Raw genomic sequence first — 21,042 nt, 5'->3', positions numbered from 1 at the left:
AATTCACTTGTAAAGTTCACCGGCATCCAAAAGAGTAAACCTGGTTGATCCTGTCATCTGAGGAAAATGAGCCACAATGGTGTTCCAGAAGCCCACAGTTGACCTGATGTTTACACAAGCCAACAGTTTTCTATTAGCAACCATAAAAGAACACGGAACAAAAACCATTATATCAAGGCACTCTGGCAGTTATGAAAGTTAGCAAACTTCAAGAGTTATTTTAATACATCTCTTGATGTTAAACGTTCTTGTCCTACATCAAATCCATGCAAGTCTATTTTGGTAGATAAATAAATGCATATTATAATGTATTAGCATATCATATATACATGTTAGTAGTCTGAATACTATTGTTTAAAAATTATAAACAAGTGACAGATACATTTGCTTTACCTTCATAGCATCAAGAGCCAGTTTCAGATTTGCTTTCTCAATGGGATCAGTGGTATGTTTGACAAGTTCCTATTTGGAAGAAATGGTTTAATACATCAAATCAAAACTAACACATAAGAAAATTTTTTTAAAAAAATAAATCATTATTATCATTATTCTCTCCATAATGTGATACATTTTATGTAATGAGGCTTTATTTTCACAAAAAAATTTCCAACTGCAAGAAGACCCGGTAGACATCAAAAGAGCAGGAAACATGCTTGGATGCATCTTCTTTTCAAAGACCAAGCTGAATTCTATACCCCGCCACCAGATGCTGCTTCCCCAACATGTAAGAGTTCCTAATGGCTAACTTCATTGACACCTTTTTACTCACTATCATACATGGATTCTCTCTAGCTGCTGGTTTTGAGGACCACATCTCCCTTCATTTCACAGACATCAGCATGTTCTGTTTATTGTTACTGCTGATATCATTTTCATAAATCCTCTATTTCTGCCAATTCCCCAGTCCTCAGTTACTTCTTTTGTTAACTGTATCTTAGAAAGTTATTGCTCCCTGGATCTTTACCCAAGGTCCCTCTCATTCTTATTTTACATTATTATGATTTGGATGTGAGGGGTCTCCTAAAAGTTCACACGTGGATAAAGCAAGAGTGTTCAGAGAGGAAATGTCTGGGTTATGACAGCCTTAACCCAATCACTGAATTCATCACCTGATGGGACTGAGTGGTAACTAAAGGCAGGTGGGGTGTGGCTGGAGGAGGTAGAGCACTGGGAGTGTGGCTTTGGGGCATATATTTGTATCTGACAAGTGAAGTCTCTCTCTCTGTTTCCTGATCATCTATAAGTTGCTTCCCTCTCCCAGACTCTTCCTCCATGATGTTCAGCCTCTCCTGGAGCCCCTAGGGAATGAAGTTGGCTATCTATGGATTTAGACTTCTGAAATCGTAAGTCCCCAAATAAACTTTCCTCCTCTACACTTGTTCTGGTTCAGTGTTTTAGCCACAGCTTTGAAAAAGCTGACTATAACATACACAGTCTACAATTCTATCACAATCACAGTCAGACTGTCAACATCTCCTATTGAGGTTCACTCTCAAATACATACTCTCAACCCAGAACTCAAGCCTGAGTCCCAGACTCACATCCATCTAAACAGTTCTAACTGAATAGATTACAGGCACCTCAAATCCAACATGCCCCACATGGAACCCACCCTTACCCAGAACCCTATTCTTGTTCCTGCATTTGTTATTATTGAATAATGGCATCTTCATCCATTTAATCACATAGGCCAAACCTAGAATGTGTCCCAGACTCCTTCTGTGCCTCTGTCCATGTCTTACTGATGTTAGCTTTGACCCTGCCCTGGAAACCATCCTCCCTGCCACTCCCTTGCCCTTTCTCAAATGGGTAAGTAGAATGGGGCTCTGACCTATCTTCTGATTTGTAGTCTTTCCACAGGACCATCAATTCCCTCCATTGGCCTCAGAGTTAGGACCCCAGGAGATCACACTTCCACCCTATTTAGCCTTCTATGATGCCCCACAAGTGCTTTGATTGTCATTCAGACCTCCCAGTCAGACTCCATGGTCTCCATCCTGCACACCTTCTTCAACTTCTCTCCCTTCACTTCCAAACAACCCATATTCTATTCATACTCAATTAACTGTAATTCTCAAAATATGTTCTGATACTTAATCCCAAAAGAATTATTATTTTCTCTCTTTCAAAAGCTCTTCCTCTTTGATCCACCTGTCCAACTCTTGCTCTTCCTTCAAAGCCCAACTCAACAATCACTCCTCTGGGAAGCTGGTCTCTACCGAGCTCCCTGGCCTTCTCAGGCATAATAATCTGTATGTCTATCATACTGTGTTCCTGGGCAGATCACATTTCATGCTTTCCTTCTAAAGGGTGAGCTTATCAGTGCATAGGACCTGTCATGTCGTAAGTGCCCGATGCTGTGTCTGGCACAGGGAACCACACAAAAATCTTTTATGAATTCAATGCCAGTAGTGCTTCAGCTTATATATAGAGAATCTGCTCAGTATAAAAATGTGTCAAAATTCTATCCCTTTATTTCCATTTTTATTCTATTAAATAAAAATCTATATATATTACACAAAACAAAACCTATCATAATTATTTTTGGGGGGATACAAAGGATTGAACCCAAGGGCAGTCAAGCAGGGAAACACATCCCAAGCCCTTTTATACATTTACTTAGAAACAGGGTTTCTAAGCATCTTATGGCCTTGATAAGTTGCTGAGGCTGGCTTTGAACTCATGATCCTCCTGTTTCAGTCTCCTGAGCCACTGGGATTACAGTCATGTGCCACCATGCCCGGCCAAACTTTTCATAATTTAAAAGTTGATCATGGAACTAAATATACACTTAAAAATTTAAATACAAAGCAAACCAAGAGAAACTAAGGAGAGAAGTTTACTGGATTTCAAAAAAGTATAATTTCATAGTTCTATAAGTCTGTGTAAAACCATATAAGGACCAAAATAGATAATGCTTTAAAATTGAACCTTCTAAATTCTTTAATCAATATTTGACTACACCAAAGTTACAAAATAAATTATCTTATTCTAGACAAGTTTTTAGTTCCATGATGCTTTGGAAACTGATTGCCTGAGTCTTCTTTATTATTTTTTCATAAAAACCAATTTGATTAAGTTGCTTTGAGTTTAGGTCTCATAAATGTTTTAATGCATTTTTAAGGAATAATCAAGGTTTGAATTTTTCTGATTTCTCAGTAGAACAAAAATAGAGATGACTAATAATTTTGTGGCTACAGTTCAAGAAATTTAATATACAAGATGTACAAAGCACAGCAGACTCCAAATTATATTTCACATACAGGTAGTAGATCTTTTTAAAATGACATTTCACAAGCATCAGCAGAGTTGACAGACTAATACAGTAAGACATTTCTTTGGAGCAGAACTGATGAGTCTCCTGGTATAGCTATCAAATTAAATTTATAAGACTCTCCACCCTCATTAGAAGACTAACCGTGGAAACCATAAGCTTTGTGGGTTATAACAAGAATCACTTCAAAATAAATGTAGTCTTATTACAATTTAGTACAGTAGAAAACAATACAGAATGTGACACAAACCTTTTACACTTGCTACATTGCAAAGGGTCTAATATGATTAATCTCCCCAAATTCAGAAGCAGTGAAACACTAATAAATGATTACTGCTAACTACAGAAGACTTGGCAGAGGGCATATCTTTGTTTTTGTTTTGCCTCATTTTTTTTTTTAGCCTGTCCTGTTTGATGGACACAGACTATAACTTTGTGGCAAATACCAAATCATCTTTACTGAAAGGAGGAAAAAATGCCCAGCTAAAAATGCCCAGCTAAATACCCAGTAGAATGTATCAAACATAACTTTCCTATGTTCATACATGAATGTACAATCAGTGTAACTCCACATCATGCACAGCCACAAAAATGGGAAGATATACTCCATGTATGCATATGTCAAAATACACTCTACCATCATGTATATATAAAAAGAATAAATAATTTTTAAAAATGTCCAATTATGGGCTGGGGATAGAGCTCAGTTGGTAGAGTGCTTGCCTCAAATGCACAAGGCCCTGGGTTCAAACCCCAGCACCACCAAAAAAAAAAAAAAAAATTGTCCAGTTATTCTGAACATTTCCCACTTAGCCATACAATAATTTAAAACTTTAAGGAAAGACAGCCAAAACACAGCTGATGCTTTTTAAATATCTTTTGAACAAATAAATGAGCAATAAGCAGTTTTCAGTTACATACCTGGAGAAGAAGGTGATACTTTAAAACACGTTGCATAGGAACCACAAGCAAATCTCGAAGAGTAAATTTCCCATTATTTGCTCTTTTGGAACATTCCTAAGGAAACGTTTTTTAAAATTGCTGTTAGTTTTCTCAAGGGAAGTCTTAAACATTAAAAGCTGCAGAGTCTATAAGAAGGACCATTATACTCTAAATATTTTGCTTTTTTTAAATAATCCTCCTCTCTAAATAATACAAGGTAGCTTTTAAAAACAAACAGAACTTATAGTATTTCAAATCAAATATGACTCAAAGAGAACTATTTTATTAATGCATATTATTTTTTCTAGTGCAAAATCATATATCTCCAGGATCTTCTTCAGTTTACCCTCATAGCTCTACTTCTGCCAGTCTCCCCCAGTGGGAGACATCAAGAACAAGTCACTCGTCATCCTCTTTAAGAACTATGCTTCTAGGTCTTTAGGAATAGTCCCAATCAAAATTGTATTTTCTCTTTCCCTTCCTCCACCTTTCTCTATGTACGCCTGTGGGCCACTTAATTTTATATATTTATATATATATATGAGATTATATATAATCTCCATAATTATATAAATTTATAAATATACAGTTATATAAATTATATTTATATTTACATGTGTCTTCCCCAACATATCCTTTAAACCTTTCATATGTCCTTTACATCTATCAGCATCCAGTATTTGCTTAATAAACATTTATTGAACTGAATGAAAGAGAATATTTGAGAATGCATTGGAAGATGTATTACCAGGAGCCTGAAAATTTGTGAATCTATAAGCCTATTAACTCAATGTTTTTAAAAGCCTCAGATTTTATCTTCTTAATCTCACATTAGTATTTCTTTGAAGTTTATTTAAAAATAGCATTTACTCCCTTATTCCCTTTTGAGAGTAATTCTGATGCGAAGAAAAATGCTTTGAATTTGAGATGGCAAAGCATGAATTCAGGCCAAGGCTTGGTAACTTTTGGTTGTGTGGCCTTGGACAAGTTACTTTTCTGATTTTACCATTTATCACATACCTGTGGTGTCATTAAAAATAAAGTTACAAAAACATCATTAGTAGTGAACCACCACATAAATCCAAAATCCTCATGCGACTGCACAACCTATTTCAAAGACTTTTTCAGTACATGGAAGGAGTTATGTTAAGAAATACTTGCTTGCTGACATGTTCCCCGTTTGCCCACACTTAGCTTTCTTAGAACATTGGAAGATGTATTACCAGGAGCCATAGAGCAAACACCATTAATTCCAATAACCATAGTGGCTTACTGAGTGTGTTTGACTATAAATCTTAGCAAAATAAACGGAAACAATTTCCCAACATGTTAGCTTGTGTTTTATCAATTATTGTAATTTACTGGAAGATGTTATGATTTGGATCTACGAGTGTCCTCCCAAAAAGATCATGAGTTAGGCAATGCATTAATGTTCAGAGGTATTATGAGAGCTGTAACCTCATCATTGGATTAATCAATTGGGTTGAAATAATAATCTGAATGGACTACTGGGTAGTAACTGTAGGCAGCTGGGCAAGGCTGGAGGAGATAGGTCACTGGGGATAGGTACTTGGGACTATATCTTGTCCCTGGCTCCCATCTCTCTGCTTCCTGGCTGCCGTGAACTGAGCAATGCTCCCCCACCATGCTCTTCCAGCATGATGGTCTGCCTCACATCAAGTCTAGAGCAATGGAGTCAACCAACCATGGACTGAGATATCTAAAATTATGAGTCCAAATAGACTTTTCTTCCTCCAACCAATTATAGGCAAGCATTTTGGTTATAGTGATATGAAACTGAGTAACACAGAACAATAACAATTTCAACTCATTTCTTACTTTCTTATAGAGAGTTCTGAATCATGGGTGTCAAACAGGAGAATAACTGTTTTTACAATGGGTAGGTTTTCTCTCCCCAACTACATTTTAAGCTGCTTGGAATGGATGCTGCAACTCACAGGTCATATATTATGCCATTGCAACAGTGTTAGGAGCAGAAAGTTACACATTTAAAAGCCACTATGTTATGGATGTTAGTTTAAAACTGTTAGGGGAAAATTAGTTCCTTTAAATTCTATGGCATAGGGCTGAGGATGTGGCTCAAGTGGTAGCGCACTCGCCTGGCATGCGCGAGGCACTGGGTTCGATCCTCAACACCACATAAAGATAAAAGAAAAGATATTGTGTCCACCTAAAACTAAAAAAAAATAAATATTAAAAAAAATTCTATGGCATGGGTTCAAGAAGTAAAAATAACAATATTACTGGCATGAGCTACAACTAGGGGCTGGAGAATGAGGTATAAAATGCTTATTGATACTGAAAGTAAATAAAGTGTAGACATTTTTATTGAAAGCAAATAAAGGATAGAAATAGTATCTACTCACTTACATAGCCTAAAGTCAATTTTAATTGGAAGGAAAATAAAAAGGAATCAGGTTCAGGCCTCATAGGGAAAGCTAAAGAGACTCCATCACCTTTTACCCCAAGTTATTTTGGTTCCAAAGTAGAGAAGAAAACTACCAAAAAAAAAAAATCAATAAGAACAAAAATAACCACAAAGCAGAAGACAGGAAGAAGTCAGCGACACTAAGAACAAGGCAGCTTTTCGTCTGTCATGCTGGGGCCTGCAGAAGGCAACTCCAACAGAGGACTTGTTGAAGTGGTACAGCATCTGATTAAACACTTCCAAATCAGGCCAATGGTCACATGAAGGGCAGTAGGGCCCAGAAAGGACAATTGACACCACCTGCCCCTGAGCATTTCACACTCTGTCTGAAACCCACTTCTTCTCTAAGACTGATAGAGACTTCACCTAGAGACCCAGAGTGTGGTCAGTGGGCAGGACTTTGACACTGAATCTGAAAGAAGAAGAGCAGGCAATCAGACAAGACTGAGAAGATAATGGAAGTTTGATTGACAACCCGCTGACTCCTATCTTGAACCACAATTTTGTATCTTTATTTAAAATTTAAAAAACTAATAGCTGCTCTGCTAGAAACTACTTATATCAGTTGTAAAGTTTTGTTTTATTATGATATTTTAATTCGTATCAAGCTGGCTTATCACTAAACTTTATGAGTCTCTATTTTCTAAAGAGGAGCAAGAATCTTTCGCATTAACAGTCTTGCAAGAATACTGTTGAGCAGTGATTAACCTATCTCCAGCCATAAAGGTCAACATCATCAAGGGACACTAAGAGGCAAAGAAAAAAAGATCTATGATATTGATTCAGGACAGTTACTTGGTGACCTGCTAATGTGTAAACTTCCTAAGCAATAGTTTCCTTTGTGAGAGTTGAGAATTATGAAATTTTGCTGGATCTACCAAAATAGTGACAGGGTTCTGATTTGAAAATCGTCTGCCTTTTTCCCATTTGTCATTGGACCTCACTGACAAACTCAACTCAAAAGAGGAAAGGGGATGTTGAAGAAGCAAAAAAGCCACACATGGACATATAACAGTTGACCTCATTTCTTTACCTGAAATTTAAGAAAATCAAACACAAGGAGGATATATATTTAAGATGATAATTTATGTAACAATTGTTTTACAAAAGCTCTTTTAAAGTATAAAGTCTTCTGGTGGAAAAATACATACATGATGTACAAAAACCATGACTTAACATAAATCAGTTCCCACTCTTTCTTTTGTAACCATGTGCTCTACTTCCCCCAATCAACTGGCCACATCTCAAACTTTCCTCACTCTTCCCATAAAGACACATAACTCCTCCAGAATGCCCTTATGGAATTTCAACTGCCAAAATCAACCCCGCTCTTCAAGAAGCTAGCTCACATGTTGCCTCTGCAGATAAACTTTCCACAATCTGTGGCCTCATCTTACTCTTAGAACCCTCCAAAGAAGAGCTTATCACAGTCCTCTCAGCCTTATCATATTTATGTTTGTCTTCTGTCTTATAAACAGTATCTATGCCCTTCTTAAACTCTGCTTTTAAATCCACATACATCATCTTATTCGTCCTGTACCTCTTACTACCTAGGTGAGGCTGGCAAATTACTCATCATCTCTCCAAACCTCAACTTTCTTATTAGGAAAATGAGAAACTTAATTGTACACATCTCACAAAGTCAGGGAGACCTAAGAAGATTATATAAAACACAGAAACATAAAAGTTAGATTTTTGCCCGTTATTATTACTACCACATTGTTATTTTATAAAGCGATCTGTTAAATATTTTATAAAATTGACATGAAATTATATTTAGAATACATGGAATAATGTAGTGTTGCATTGGTCAGGAAGAGGAATACATTGCTTTTAAGTTGATTTTAGTTTATGTCATGAAAAAAAGAAAAAATAGACACCTCTAATTTCAGTCTGACATCTTCTTTTGTTTTAGAAATATAATCTAAATTAGAGATGGCTGACTCCACTCCACTGCAGTACTGCCCATAAATAACCAATCTGAAAAGGAAAAAGAGAGAGGAAGAAATCTGTTAGACAAAAGCAAAAAATCAGGTGGAGGGGGGGGAGGGCATAACTTTTCATCTCTTTAAAATCACAGCTGAGGATAATCAAAGCAACAGTAGAAATCCTTTTTAACACATAACACATATACAAAGAATGCAGGTCACTCATATTTACAGTAATAAAAAGACTCATTTTTAATTCCAAATTTGAATAAGATTAATTCCATGTACATTTTTATATCAGGTAGATTTTATGATCTGGCTTAATGACAATTAATGTCATTTGAGTAGATGTGTATATTTATACCTCAAAAAATTAAAAATTTATTGTTAAGCTATTAGAGATAAACTTGGAATGTATACTCACTCTCAAAACCATTTTATTTTTTCCATTGTAAGCTCACTGCAATCACTATGACTCCACTCATTAATAAACCTCCCACTCCTTACTACTTTTTAATTAAGGAACATACATCATATAAAAAGTGGAAATGAGAGGCCTGAACTATGAGATAACTCAAAACTGTTCAGAGTCTGAGTCTGTCCAGGAAGGCCATCTCTCTAATACAGATATTTTATAAAGAAACTGTTTGGTTTATTGTCTCTTTTAACCCTCTGCCAGAAAAAAAAAACTACTAATAAATTGTTGGTATTTATCTAAATGTTGATGCAAAGCAATTCATTAGCCATTTCTTAGTACTAGAAACTGTATTGCTTAAATGAGAGAACATTTACATTTTAAGTAAAATTTCTTGATATTCCAATTCTTATGAATCATTCAGGAGTTTTGTTTTGTTTGTTTCAATTCAGAAAGAGAAACTGACTTTGAAGCTAATTCTCCAAAATAGAAAATCATAAAATACTTGAGTTGGAAGAAGCATTAGGTTCCTGTTAATCTGCCCCTGATGCTCATGAATTGGGAAAAAAGAGGCTCAGAGAGTTAAAATGACTTAGTGCAAGATTACATCATTTAGTCGAGACAAGGCCAGAGGAAGAACCTCTGCCTTTTGGTTTACCATGCAAAAGTTAACATACATAAAAAGCTCAAACTAATACCCTGAGATCAACCGTCCCATATCCTAATACTACCTAGCTAGTACTGTAACAACTATAGTTAATAGCTATTAGCCATTTTCATACTAGTCTTCACCATAATTATAAACTGATACTGACAAGGTTTTAAATTCAAGAGTTACCTTTCCTTGTAGTTAATGAAAACTTGATACAAATTCTGGTCATTTTTATTTACAATGGAATCATGAATTTCTTGCATTAAGTTCCGATGAACTTTTACAAGTTCCTTAGAAAAAAAAAAAACAATGGGAAAGAAGAGTAAGAGTCAGAACCAAAAATATACCCAAATATACTGGACTTGCCACTCAGGATATGCTGAATGTTCTCAATATATAAACCTGCTACCATTAGGGAAGAGAGGAAGATTTAGAAGGGAGGAAGGCAGGGTGGAGGAGGGAGAGAAGAAGGGGAAGAGGTAAAGGAAGAAGAGGGAGAAGAAAAGGGAAATGGGGAGGGAGAAAGGAAGAGAAGGAAAGAGAGACAGGCATGGGAAATAGCAATTTCAGATCTGACTAGAAATGTCTGTGTCCTGTGAAGAAAGAAATTATCCCACTGGCTATTAAAGGATAATTTATTTCTTGTACAAAAATATGTATAGCTTTTTCATTTTTATAATTGCTGCAAATTTTTAAATAAAACTTCCCAAGTACTTAATGTTTTATTGACAGAATAAAGTAATGATTCATGTCCTTAGGACATAGAAATGTAGATTTGTACTCTGGTCAATTAGTGGTGTCCTGGTGATAAGTTAACAATAATCAGACTAAATTACTTGAAACCAGACAACTAATGGCATAAATAAGAAGCAAATGAATTGTACTAGACAATTTACTAAAGCAACTCAAAAGACAGAATTCTACATTTTTCCTGATAAGCGAGTAATTTTCAACTGCCAGTAAACACATGTCACAGACAGGAAATTTGAGTCAAGGTACCAATTTTCCCTTTATCTCTTCCTTTGGACCTTGAAGTACACAGAGATGCCACAGAATGCTCTTTCTGTAGTAGGGCAATAATTAAACCTGGATGTTGGCCTTATCATGTTGTTGAGGAGCACAGTAAGGCCTTAAGGATGAGGACTGTCAATGGGTTCTAAGAATGATCACATGTAAGTGGATTAGGATCCCTGTTTGCTACTCTGTGTGGTTTATTTTATGCCAGATCTTTGTTTGATAAAACTGAAAGAAAATGCTCAAAATGTTACAAGCCAATGAGGATGTGTTTATTTGGTCTTAATCAGGGATAAGGACAACATGCCAGAACTTATCACCTGGTGATCAGAAACACAGAACATAAGAGACTCAAAAGGGATTTTTTAATGTGATATGAGAAAGCCTATACATGGAAGCTCTTGCATGTGTGTGCGTGTGCACATGTACACCCATCTGTGTGTGTACATATGAACTAAAAAGCAAGTTCTAGAGGTCTAACATTCTGAATCTTGCCTGACAGAACTTCGTTGGATGCAGGATTTCCTTTGATTCTACATTTCTGAGCAAATATCCTTTTAGGATTCTAAGATGCCCTGAAACTTGAAATGCATGCATAAATGTGAAGAAAATATTTTCACATTTTATCATTAAAATAGTCCATTAAATTATAAGAAAGCTGTTTCAGATGTGAGAGTCATTGGAAGCATCAAAGTCCAGAGGCTAAGGAAGTAGAGGAGGAGAGTTAGGTAGAGGTAACTGACATCCTAGGAGCTAAAGGAGCACTAGAGCAGAGAAGAGTGGGCTGGACAGAACCCTAGAAGACACAGAGTAGTACTAAGGATCATTTAATTACCTCAAACTACCTCCTTGTGACAGTTAGAAAGAACACATGAATCTTATTTTTCCATTCGTGTTCCTACATGCATTTTGACTAAAGATATGACATATCAGTTTTTCAAGAAAGTAAGGGCACAAAAACTTGGGAAGCAAAAATAGGGTCAAAATTCTTAGAGAACACAGGAGAGTGTTATAATAGGAATCTGGAGCCTACTGAGAAAATGAGGATTTTACAGAAGTGCATCACAATTTTAGCTATCATATTTTTACTTACAGGAATGTTGATGAATACTGAATCAAATTCTGCTGGTGTAAGAAATCTCTTCAGTGGTGCCATGAAATACTACCAGGAGAGAAGAGGGAAGCAATAATTACCCTTAACTTGCCCTAATCAATATAACGAGTTTTTAATCAACAAACAAAAATTATTGAATTCATTTGTTAATCAGCATTATAAATACCAAAAAAGTAGAAATTATTCTCTTAAAGGTTTTATGCTTGAGATATAAAGAAATAAATACAAGCTATCATATTTGAAGTACATTAATAAAAGGTTTAGACAGTAAGTACTCTGAGAAGAAAGAACACATTGGCCAAGTTGGTAAACAATGACACTGGAGATACATTTGAGGACTTATATAAAACATCCCCAAAACACACTTTGTAAAAGATTATAGACATTTGAGATCAATAATCTGTTTATGCAATTTGTACATCACTTTCCCCCCAATATGTGAGAATTTTAGTTCCAGGTCTGCCATACCTTTTTCATCCTTGGCAATCTCAGAATCTGTGCAGATGATCCTCCCAACAGCCAAGCCTCTAATCTTACTCACAACACAAGATTATTGGCCTCTAATAATCTTATGCTCCAGTCTAGCTCAGCTCCCAAATCTCATGGTCATACCTGAACACCGTGTTTTTATCAAATAACATACATGCTTTATAGGTTAATTTCAGGAACTCACCTCTCGAACCCCTACCTCCTACTGTAACAAGAAATTGTTCAGCCCCACAGGGTCTACTAATCCACTGGATGTCCATATCCCTCATGTCCCCACTTTCCTCCCTACCCACTTTATAATCACAAACCATCATCAGAGTTATTTCTCTGCATACTTGCTTTTCATCTTTTCTTCCATTGTGCTTTTCTAGAAAACCAAACCCTGACTTTTGTACCTATATCTAACAAATTAAGCATGAACTAGAGTGATAGTCTAATTTTAAATATGACCATGAAATTCTATGGCTCCTATAATGCTACACAGTCCAGTTAAAAAACCCTGGTCGATTTAATCTCTCACTGTCCTCAACAACCCTTCCATACCTTTATCTTTTCCTAAACCTAAACCTTTCTTCCTGGTTCTCATTTTCCTAACCTCTAAATGTGAGAGTCAGCAGGAGTGGCCTCAAACCTTCTCCCTTAGAGCATGCATCCCCTGGAGTAATCTCACTTAGTTCCACAGCCTTAAATTTCACTGTGTGATGATAAAGGCCCAATGTGTTCATCAGTTCAACATTCCCATTACTGCCAGACTCACATGTTCCTCAATATACCCCACCAGAAGTCCAAGAGGTATCACAAATTTAGTATTTTCCACAGATTCACGATCCTCAACACTTCCTTCCCCATCTCAGTAAGCATCTTCACCATTCATGCACTGGCTCAAGCCAAACCTAGTAGTCATCCTTGATCCCTCTCTTTCTTCACATCCTTTTGCCTAATCCATCACCCAATCCAGGAGACTCTACTTTTAAATTACCTTCTGAATCTGAATATCGCTTGCCACTTCTATCAATACCACCATTTTCTGTCATCATGAAAATTACAACATGCATCTAATTTTTCTCTCACTTCCAGCCCTTGTTCACAAGAGCCAAAATGAGATGTTCAAGATTTTAACTGCTATTGTATCACATCTGCTTAAAATGTCCTAGCTTTTGTCCCCATATAGGCTGCTCTCTGAACCATGCACTCCCCTTTGCTCATTCTGTTCCAGCCCTGATGGACTGCTGCTGTTCCCTGAAGCACAGTCTGAACACTCTCCCACCTGAGGGTCTCTCTCCTAGAACTCTCATCCCTGCACATGTGCATGGCTTGTGCCTTCAATGCACTGGCTCTCAGTTTAAACACACCATCTCATCACAAAGACATTCCATTATCATTCTCTCTACCTTCCTTCTCTCCACATTCTCCCCTTTCCCCCAACTTGTTTCTCTTGAGAGAACTTACCATCCTTATGTGCTTTCATTCTAAACCATGAGACAGAAAGTGCCAGAGTCCTGTCAGGTTGACTGCTACAGCCTCAGTTCCTAAAACAGTGCCTCTCAGATATAAAGAAATCAACAAATCTATGGAATGAATAATCTGCTTTGATATTTTTCCTTTTTCCTTTTTTAAAAGTGCTTTATTGAGACATAATTTACATATTATACAATCCACCCATTTAAAGCATACAGCCCAACGTTTATTAGTATGTTCACACAGTTGTGCAAACATGACCACAATCAATTGTGGAACACTTTTATCAGCCAAAAGAGAAATTCTGTATCCATTAATATCTTCTTCTCTACCCTGTCCTGTCTCTCACCACCTATGCCTATTACCAACACCATGCAGCCCCAGACAATTACTTAACTACTTTCTTTCTCTGTTTTTGCCTATTCTGGACACAGTTTTTAAGATACTCCTCCTATCTAACTGTAATTCTACTTCCTTTGACCAACATCACCCTATCTCCTCCCACCCCAGCCACCTAAGCCTCTGGACAACACTGCTCTACTCCACTTCTTTGCATTCAGTGTTTCTAGATCCTACTGAGAGTGACTTCAGGTGATATTTGTCCTCCTGTGCCTGGCTTTAATGCAAAGTACAACTGAGAATTGGAAATGCACACTCACAGGCTCAGTGGAAACTGAGGGGCTCAGGTGGTAACTGTGTGAGGCAGCATTTCAGCATCGGTACCCGATGACTTACCTTTTCTATTGACTCCAAGGTTTCTGTATATTTTTCTTCTGTCTGCTTAATCTCTGCTAGGCAACAGCTTCGTATATCATTTTCTGGACATTTCTGCAGTTAAAATGATAAAAATAAAATTACTTAATCAAACACATGTATAAATCTATCTGGTAGCAGATACAAAGAGATGAAAATCATTGCATTTCCATCTAATAAAACACACAACTGAAAGACGTACTTAACTATATTCGCGACACGTTTGGTGTGTTTAATTTTAAACAATGTAAATGAAAAAGTTCTAGGTGATTAAAAATAAGTCTCTGAATTTAGACATTCTCTTCAAATTAACACATCTCTTTCATTAAAAATGTTAATGAATCTGGAAACGGTATAAGAGTTCCTTTAATACACAGCATATTTCACATGTGCTACAGAAATAAATATAAAAATACTTAAAAGATATTTAGTAAGTAAAACCTTCAAATATTTCTTCCAAGCATTAACATCTTAGTGCTTGGCTCTTTTACTAAGTGTTTAGGATTAAAGTTGGCAGAGCACAGTACTAAGATCAAAGATTTGGGGATAAGATGGAATTAGGTTCAAATACCAGTTTTATTGTTATTAGCTTTATAACTCTGAACAAGTTACAAATTTCTCTGTGGCTCTGTTTTCTCTTTTGTAAAATAGAGAAAATTACAGGGAGTTCTAATGAGATAAATGATGTGAAGCACTTGGAGCTTTGCCAGGCACTTAAGAAGGACCCTAAACATCTAAATTATTACTCCTGTTAACCCTGTCCCATATAAACCACACAGCACTGTCAGGTGAGGGATGACTGTCCCCAGGGGTGTCACTGAAGAATCTGCTGGCACCAAAGCAGTTAATAATTACAGTAGGTACAGATGATACTGTGACCTAAAATTACTCTGGAAATGAACTAGAGGTGGCATCCACTCCTGCAGTGAGTTAAAACACACATTTTTATATTTCCCGAACATAGGCCTGGTGACTTGTCTCCACCCCACAGAAGCTCCCCAGTGAGGCTCTGGGCAGCCCACCAGCCCTGTGCAATAGGCCAGAGCAAACAACTGAGTGTTAATAAAAGCCTAAGTAACTGACTTGTTAAAATCTCAAATGATAACTCAAAGATAACTCAAAGAAATTCTTACTTGAGTGTTCTAGATAGAGTCAGGGCAGATAAAACTTTGAGGGTCCAGATACACCGGGCATGACAGTATCTATAACTAAGTTTACAAAGTAGTATAAGAAAGCAAGGACATTTATAATGAAACAAAAGGGGAAGATACCTCACAATACAACCTAACAAATGGGAAGAAATATCCTTTAACATATATTTTATCTTACATTAAATTTAAAGGAAAAAATTTACCTGCTTTGTAAGAGAAGATTTACTTTCATAACAGTATAATTTCATGATTCACTGAAATTACTTTCTATTGCGACTGTGCCATTATGTAGCTGACTGGCATGTCATTTACCTCTCAGACTTGGCTTCTTTACTGGTAAAATGAAAGGATTAGACTAAAGATCTCCTACGGTTATTATGAGCAATAAAATGTCATGCTTATGGCTCCAAATGCAGGAATAAGTCACAGTTACATAGATAGGTTTTATAGTTACACAATCGCCTACTTATAAGGAAGTTAAAACAAACAAAGAAAATTCCAGCAGAGGTTACATAATAATTACATTACTTAGTCTTACAAGTAATCACTTTCCTAATAAAACACTCAAGAGTAATTTAAGAAACAAGTAAAAATCCTACAGCTTGATGGGCTTCCTCTGCTTTCATTAAGTCCTCATAGACTTCTCCACCTTCATCTTCCCCATAAACACAGTCATAGAGATCTTCTTCATCTTGTACTCGGGTTTCACTAAAACAAAGGACACCGCGTAAAGGTCATTTTCCATTATGCAGTAAATGCAATAGCTAGAAATAGCCTACTGGGGAAAAAAAAATAGATTAAAAGTTTTCTACTGGTTTTAGTATAAAATGCAGAGAGAAAAATGGAATCAGTGGAAAGACTCAAAAGGCTCACATTAGAGCTTGGTCCCTGCTAACAAGAATGATGACAACAGAATTCAACAGTGAGGGTGGCAGCAGCTGACATTTACTAGTTAGTCACTCTGTGTAAGCTCACAGGTGATCATTCTGCAGATCTTGTCTCACCCTATTCTTCCGGCATTAGCTGTCTTATTAGATATGCCTTATTATTTGATTCATTAAAGAGAAAGTTGTGAAACCAAAAAGTTATTTGAATTGCCAGAGATAACACAGCTAATCTATAGCAGAGCAATGATTTGAAAGCAAGTCTGGCTCACTTTTGTATTAACCACTCCATCACACAGTGTCCCCACTTTTCTCATGTTTGGAGACCTCAGTTTCATTACCCATATTAAAGGGTATAAAATAGAGAGAGCTGGAGAGTTAGGAGTATCTAATATGTTGAAAATGCTCTGTTAAACAGCATTCATTTCTTCAAGGTTATTACCATTATCTAAGCCAGTGATTTTCAAACCAGCCCACTCAGAGAGTACCTCTGATCCCCCTTCACCCAGATTCTGCTTTAATCTATTCACATTTCTTTAAGTGGGGAAGGGCACGATCTTTAAAATCATCTAAGATCTGTTAAAAAAAAAAAAAACACTTAAAATCTGCTGGTCTTCTGGCAGTTAAAAATAATCCCCATTTTTTCAAGCTTCCATGAACACTTACACAGTGATTGACAGGTCCATCTACCCCAAGCCCCTCAGAGGAGACTGAACCTACTCCTCAGTCAAGGTGCTCCAGCCACTTCATGTTCCTCTACTACCTGGAAGTTTTTCCTTCCAGTTCAAGACTTCTGTAAATGCCTCTACCAGCTAATTTTCCCAAAGATTGGGAAGAACCAATATAGAGATGTTGGAAGAAGCATTAATGAGAAAGAAATTCAACTCCTTTAATACCACCAGCCCTGAGTACCTCTCCTGAGCTTGTGCAGATAGAATGTTAAAAATGATATAACAAAAATAAAAACACTGTAACTATAAATGTCAGTCTACAACTTGGAACATTTTTCAATGGAAGTATAACCACAAAGCTGTTTATGTTTGTCATGAAGGATTATTTGAGGGTATTTGACAGGAATAAACTGTCAAACATGTACAGAAAAGGAAGGTATATTAAGTGAGAGAGATTTGGTGGTAACAGAAGTTTCAGAGAATTCTGCTCTGAGAAAAATTCATTCCAGAGTCACTTGTCCACCCACCTACCCACCCATCCATCCATCCAACAGACATTTACTAAGAACTGCCTGAGTATCAGGCTCTTTAGTGCTCAAAATGTACAGATCAAGAACCTGCCTGTTGCCTAGCATGGAGAATAGCACATAAATACACAATTCTGTGTGTGCAATGATAGAGACAAGTGTATAATACTGGAGCATACAAAGGAGTAAAAATAACTCTCACTAAAGAAATCAGAGGAAGGCTTCACAGAAGATATGACATCTGAGCTGCATCTTGAATATATTTATCAGTTTATTCAATAGATATTTTCTGTGAAAACATTGTGTTCCCAGACATACGGCTGCAGACCAGGGAGACCAAGTTTAGTTCTCATGGAACTTAAAACCCAGTGGGGTAACACATGCCCCCACTGAATAAAAAGAGGGGAAGAGCATTCCAGAAAAAAAAAGACACTAACAAGGGCAAAAGAAGAGTAATCAGCCTGACCATGCCTGGATTAGCACCCCATTCACTGTGTCCAGGCAAGCAGAGAAGACTACTGGAGGGACAGGAGAGCCAGGCACTCTGTGAATTCAACCTCCCACTACACATCTGGGAACCCACAAGGAGTTATTTAGATGAGGGTTTCCTGGAGGGACAAGAGAAAGACAGGGAGATCAGTAAGGCAAGATGCGACCTACTGTGAGTGAGAGAGTCTTAACTAGGGTAGGGCAGGTGAGAGGGACACAGAGAACAGGAGACAGTAAAACAGATTCCGTGACCCGTGAGAATTTTAGAGGGGAAAGGAGTGAAGGATGCCACTCAGCTTCTGCTTTGGAAATCTGAGGAAATGGCAGGCCAGGCTGGGGCAGTTCCACTATTTCTACAACAGCGGCTATCCTGGCTGGTACTCTGTTTTTGTTTTTGAATTTTTAATATTTATTTTTTAGTTCTCGGCGGACACAACATCTTTGTTGGTATGTGGTGCTGAGGATCGAACCCTGGCCAGGGAACAGTGGGGGCAGTTAAGTGGGTTTGAGCATTTTCTGTATACAACAAAGGACAGGAAGGGCTGGTGAGAGCACAAGGGAGCAAAGATAAGAAACAATGAAAGCACGGTTTTGCACGGTGGGTTCTGTTCAGAAGGAAAATGAACTGTGAAATCTATTCTCCCACTCTCAGTCCCAGTGCTCCTGCTTTGCCTCCTAACGCCAGCCCAAACACACTCAATCTTGTGTGGAAACACCAGTGAGCAGAACAAGATGAGGGAAGGCTACAAAATTAATAGGTATCAGTGACCTTCAGTGGAGTTTTTAAAAGAACAACATCATCACACAGTGCCAGAAATAATGCATTCTTCCAAATGCTTTAAAGAATCTGATTCTAGGATCAAGAATCTTACAGGGACCTAATGAAGATAGCATCTATCATACTTCATGTCAGAGTTCTTGGAAGTTTTAAGGGAAGATAAGAAAGTACGCTTACTAGCTAAAGTATGGGACTTCAAGGCCACTCTGAATGTCACCTACTCAAGGAAGAGCTGCTGGCCACAATTCGTCTGGCTCCAGGCAGCTCTTGCCTCTTCTGCTCTCCTGCTAAAAGCTTTAGAGGGTCCTGTCAGGAAGCACCCATGAGTCAGTGCAATGACTAAGAAACCTCCAGGCCCGAAGAATGGCCTGGTTTTTAAATCTGAGGTCTGCTATTTGCTAGTGCTATTATCTCCAGCAAGTTACTTAGCTTTTCAAATTTTGGTTTTCTCATTTGAAAACTGTAGTAACAGTAGACAACCTAAAAACATGATGGTATTACAGGACACTGATAGTGCATACAAACAAGCTAGCACACACAAGGATACTTGGCTAACTTTTATTACAAAAGTTAGACAGCCCAGGCCTGAACCACAATGCCTGGTAAACAGTAGATGCTGAATGCAGTTTTGGCTTATTCATTCATTTATGGAAGACCTACTATAATCCAAGAAAATAGCCACAGAGTGAAATCTCTGATCTCAGACAGTTAACCTTCTAATGAGGACAGACAATAAATGAAGCCAGCCAACATTGTGCCAAGTAGTTGCAAGTGCTACGAAAATGCAGAGCAAGGTGAGGGGGTGGTGGCGATTTTACACAGGGTCATCAGAAAAGGTCTCCATGTAGAGGGGTGTCTGAGCAAAGACATGAGTAGTGAGGGAACCTGTCATACGGTCAGAAAAAAATGGCAAGCATAAACCTCCTAAGCTAGAACACGCTCGGTGTGTTGGATGCATGAATGGATGGATTTCCACAGATGTATCAATCTCTCTTGGAGCATAGTCTGTTTCTTTAAATTCTTTGCAAGTAGGCCTGATGTACATCATCGGTTCTTTGTGGAGTGAGGATCATGTTGTATATTTATTTGTAATCTGCCCAAGTCACTCAAACAGGAGAAGAAAATCAGCTGCGAGAACATTCTTCCTCTCTGGACTACTAAAGAACAAAGCCTGAGAAGAGTCTCTGTGCAGAACCAACGCCACCTGCTGAACCATCCCTGAACAAGGCCAGCTCCCACCTGGGTTGTCCTGGCCTTGCACTCACAAGGCACATACTATCTGTCCTACAACTCTAGTCATCGATTCGATCTATTTTTAATCGTTGCCAACCGTCTAATTTCAGTTTTATCTACGACTCTACTATGCCTCTGAGAAACTTCCAAATTTTTTCTTCATTGCAATATGTTTCTTTACTTTTCACAGGGATATGGGAACTAAAAACCAGTGGGAGTATGTTTCTTATGAAGCTTTCCACCACCAGTTTAAGGTCATTTCTTACATGGCTTCATCATTAAGTCACCTTTGCCCTTCAGAGAGCTTACTGAACATTCACAGTGAAGACCCAGGCTGGACCAAAACATGGTCATGGTTTTATTTTGCTGAAAATGTTCAACGTACTCTATTAAGTCAGGAAGGCCTTTGTAGATGTCTTCATCATTAACGCTTTCTTCTGTTGGGAAGGGCCTAGAAAGGGGGACAAACACAGGTGAATGAGCAACCCCAAGGTGAGCATTTACTTCTCACTAAATATTAAAGTATATCTGCTACAAAATGGTCAGACGGGTCATCCTGCCCCATGTCTCCCAAGGTCTAGAGCTTCGGCCAAAGTGCCTGTTGAGTGCTGTGCCTGGGGTGTCCCAGGATGGCTGCAACACCTGTGACCCCAAATCATCTGCAACCATTACAGCTGGCTTCCACAGACACATGTGCAATTGGGGGCCTACTGAAATGCTGGTCTAATCCCCCACCCACCACATCCCTGCAGGGCACCCCATAGCACCCACAGAGTTCTCACAGGTTAAACACCCTCTCTTTTCAGCTATAAGATCTGACC

At 37.8% G+C, this 21,042-nt stretch overlaps 1 protein-coding gene across 1 annotated transcript in view; it reads right to left on the bottom strand.

Annotated features, from left to right (window-relative positions):
- VAV3 (vav guanine nucleotide exchange factor 3) overlaps positions 1-21,042 on the bottom strand; it is a 365,289-nt gene that overhangs the window by 179,907 nt on the left and 164,340 nt on the right. Inside the window, exons 4-11 of the mRNA XM_081308329.1 lie at positions 20,607-20,672; positions 16,239-16,347; positions 14,471-14,563; positions 11,768-11,836; positions 9,847-9,950; positions 8,546-8,645; positions 4,196-4,291; positions 394-462 (exon numbers count right to left, since the gene is read on the bottom strand). Coding sequence (XP_081164455.1) covers positions 394-462; positions 4,196-4,291; positions 8,546-8,645; positions 9,847-9,950; positions 11,768-11,836; positions 14,471-14,563; positions 16,239-16,347; positions 20,607-20,672 — 706 coding nt within the window. The remainder of the gene's footprint in view (positions 1-393; positions 463-4,195; positions 4,292-8,545; positions 8,646-9,846; positions 9,951-11,767; positions 11,837-14,470; positions 14,564-16,238; positions 16,348-20,606; positions 20,673-21,042) is intronic.

This window comes from Spermophilus citellus, assembly GCF_964194105.1.
Source record: "Spermophilus citellus genome assembly, chromosome: 9".
Classification (NCBI taxonomy): Eukaryota; Metazoa; Chordata; class Mammalia; order Rodentia; family Sciuridae; genus Spermophilus; species Spermophilus citellus.
Note: the sequence above shows the minus strand (reverse complement) of the source record. Positions and strands in the feature narration are given on the sequence as shown.